The 3,099-nt window shown below is 58.0% G+C and overlaps 1 protein-coding gene across 1 annotated transcript in view; it reads right to left on the bottom strand.

The window, feature by feature from the left end:
• ZIC2 (Zic family member 2) overlaps nucleotides 1–3,099 on the bottom strand; it is an 11,944-nt gene that overhangs the window by 339 nt on the left and 8,506 nt on the right. Inside the window, exons 4-6 of the mRNA XM_008594841.1 lie at nucleotides 2,327–3,093; nucleotides 433–596; nucleotides 3–217 (exon numbers count right to left, since the gene is read on the bottom strand). Coding sequence (XP_008593063.1) covers nucleotides 3–217; nucleotides 433–596; nucleotides 2,327–3,093 — 1,146 coding nt within the window. The remainder of the gene's footprint in view (nucleotides 1–2; nucleotides 218–432; nucleotides 597–2,326; nucleotides 3,094–3,099) is intronic.

Here is a 3,099-nt window from a genome sequence, read left to right as displayed (position 1 = left end):
CTCCCGCGCCGCCGCTGCCTGAGCCTCCTCCCCGATGCACCGCGGACACCGCGGCCGCCGCCGCCGCCGCTGCCGCCGCCGCTGCAGCCGCTGGGGACAGGTTGGAGCTGCTCTGGGGCTCGGCGCTGGGGGAAACCAGCCCGGGGGGCGTGGACGACTCGTAGCCGGAGCTGGCGGCCGGGGAGGACTCAGAGCCTTGCGGGGAGGACTCATGGACCTGCAAGACAAAAGCCGGGAGGGGGGACCAGAGGGGACTGGGTGTGAGTGTAGCTGCTGTGGGGCCGGCCCCCGGGGAGCAGCACCCTCAGAAACCCCCCCCCCCCGCAGCCCCGGCCCTTGGGGACCCTCCCAGGCCGGCTGAGGTCGTGCAGGCCAGTGGTGAGCCGGCGCCGCCCGCCGGCCTTGCCCTGCTCCCAGCCCCCGCGGTGGTACCTTCATGTGCTTCCGCAGCGAGCTGGGGTGCGTGTAGGACTTGTCACACATCTTGCAGAGATAGGGCTTATCGGAGGTGTGGACGTGCATGTGCTTCTTCCTGTCGCTGCTGTTGGCGAAGCGCCGGTCGCAGCCCTCGAACTCACACTGGAACGGCTTCTCCCCTGTGGACGGCAAACACGGGCGCTTGCTGCGGACACCCCGAGCTCCCGCACCCCCGTCCAGGTGGTGAGGACGGAGAAGGGCGGGAGGGGGCTGGGTCCCTGAAGGAGGACGGCTCCCATCTGTACCCAAACCGAGATGAAATTTCCCGCCTTCCCACTTGACAGTCCTGCTCTTTTATTTCACGTTTTGCTTTCTTTTAGACGTTCTAAGGAATCGGGGGTAGCTCCTGGCCCTGCCTGCCCTTCTATAGGGCTTCTTGGAGTCGCAGCTTCTAACAATTTGGTCTCGCCATGGAGAAGCTGTTATTATGACAAAATATTTGGGGCATTATCAAAATCGCACAGGCTGCTGGGCTGCTGTCGGCATCTCTCTGGGGCCAGTAGGCAATTACATTTGGAGTTGCTGTGTGTTGTTTGGGGGCCGGGCTGTGCATAGTGACTGAGCCAGCATTTTTCATCCAAAATTCTGCAAATGAAATTAACCATAATTCTAGCCTCACCTCCAGTCTTTAAAAAATAAGTTGGAAAAAAGGTAAAATTGGAGATAAGGCAACATCTAATGATTGCAGAGAAGCACTAGCTAGGGGGTGAGGGTGGACGAGGCAGCAAAACCTTTCAAAATCGCTTTATTTAATTTTCTGGCGGTCCCAGCATCCTGTTGCCAGAATTCCAAATGCTTGGAGTCATTTAGAGGTGTGAGAACTCAAACGTCCTTCCACTTGGAAAGGGGGCCATTTAACGTTAAATTCCATTAGCACCTAAATTGTTTCTTAAAGACATCCGCTCAGACACAGGACTCGAAAGCGAGCATTTCATGCAAATAAATTTCTCAAATTTTAAACCTTGTTAAAAGCTTGTCTCGCACCTCGGCTCCCTCCCTTCCCGGAAGAGAACAATAGGCCGCTGGCGCATCCCCACTACGGAGTAAATATTGACGGGGGAAGTTGCTAAAACATTTGGCTTTCTTTTAGGAAATCGTCTGGCACGGTTTTGCCTGGGACCTGGTCATGGATGAATAATCTATGAGGCGGGAGGCGCGTTCTTTTGCGGCTCACTGTTCTCACGCACTCGATCCCCCTGCGGGGCAGCGCTGCCCGGGGCTCTCGCTGACCCGGTCGTGGGTCCAAGTTTGGAATCGCAAACCCTCTCATGCCCATTAGAGAATTTCACAAACTGCTGCAAAACCACCGTAAAGCCCCCGCGACCCACCCCGAGACGGGCTTTAAAAACATTTTAAAAATGAGAAATGCTTTACAGCTTCGACTCACACCAGGCTCATTTAATGGGAAACAGTCCCGGTAAGGGCGTCTGGACCCCGAGTAAAATAAGTGGGAAAACATACAAGCCAAACACAGACATACACCAGGAGCAGAAAAGCACATTCAAACGAGCTGGCAAAATCCTCGCTAGGCTCGCTTCCCGGGCACCGAGTTGGAGAGCAGTTTTATTTTGTGCGTTCTATTTAAAACGGAAATTATTAACCGGGACTGAGCAAACGAAGCAATTGCATCACCCAAGGCACACATTTGATGTTACGCTGATCATTTGAAACTCAATTTCCGCACATGGAAAAACCCAGCCCAATAATACTCTTTCATCCTCCAACAAAAACAAGCCTCTTGGCTCTCTCGCAAACACAAAAACCGCTCATCCCAGGGCCCTGGCTGGCGGTCGGCGCCCAGCGTCGGCATACCCCCCAGCCCCTGGTCCCTGTCCGGGCCCGCGGTTACCTGTGTGGGTCCTTTTGTGGATCTTGAGGTTCTCAGAGCGCGCGAAGACCTTGCCGCAGCCTGGGAAGGGGCAGGGGAAAGGCTTCTCGCCGGTGTGCACTCGGATGTGGTTGACCAGTTTGTATTTGGCCTTGAAGGGCTTGCCCTCGCGTGGGCACTCCTCCCAGAAGCAGACGTGGTTGCTCTGTTCTGGGCCGCCGACATGTTCCACAGAGACGTGGGTCACCAGCTCATGCATGGTGCTGAAAGTTTTGTTGCAGCTCTTCTTGGGATTGCTCAGCTGCTCGGGGTCGATCCACTTGCAGATGAGCTCCTGCTTGATGCACTGCTGCCGCATGTAGCGGAAAAAGGCACCGGGGTGGTGGTGGTGATGGTGGTGGTGGGCCGCGGCCGCTGCCATGTTCATACCCATGTTCATATTCATGGGGCCGTACTGGTTGTGGAGCTGCGCCGCCGAGTAGGGGTCGGTCCGCGGGCTGGCCACCTGGCGGTATTGCTCCGAGCGCCCGAACACCTCGCCCGGCAGCCCGAGGCGCATCTGCCCGTTGAGCACATTCTGCGAGCCGTGCGGCCCGTGCTGCTCCGGGAGGCCAGGGAAGAGGAGGTGGCCCTGCGCGTCCGAGTGCGCGTGGTGCAGGCCGCCCGCGCCCGGCCCGAACAGCCCGTGCTGCCCGCCGCCGGGTGCTGAGTCCCCGAAGCCGCGGCTGCGGAACAGGAAGTCCCGGGTGGAGTTGAAGGGCGGCCCAGAGTAGGAGCCAACGTGCGCGGCGCGG

This window comes from Galeopterus variegatus, unplaced genomic scaffold (genome assembly GCF_000696425.1).
Source record: "Galeopterus variegatus unplaced genomic scaffold, G_variegatus-3.0.2 Scaffold167, whole genome shotgun sequence".
NCBI lineage: Eukaryota > Metazoa > Chordata > Mammalia > Dermoptera > Cynocephalidae > Galeopterus > Galeopterus variegatus.
Note: the sequence above shows the minus strand (reverse complement) of the source record. Positions and strands in the feature narration are given on the sequence as shown.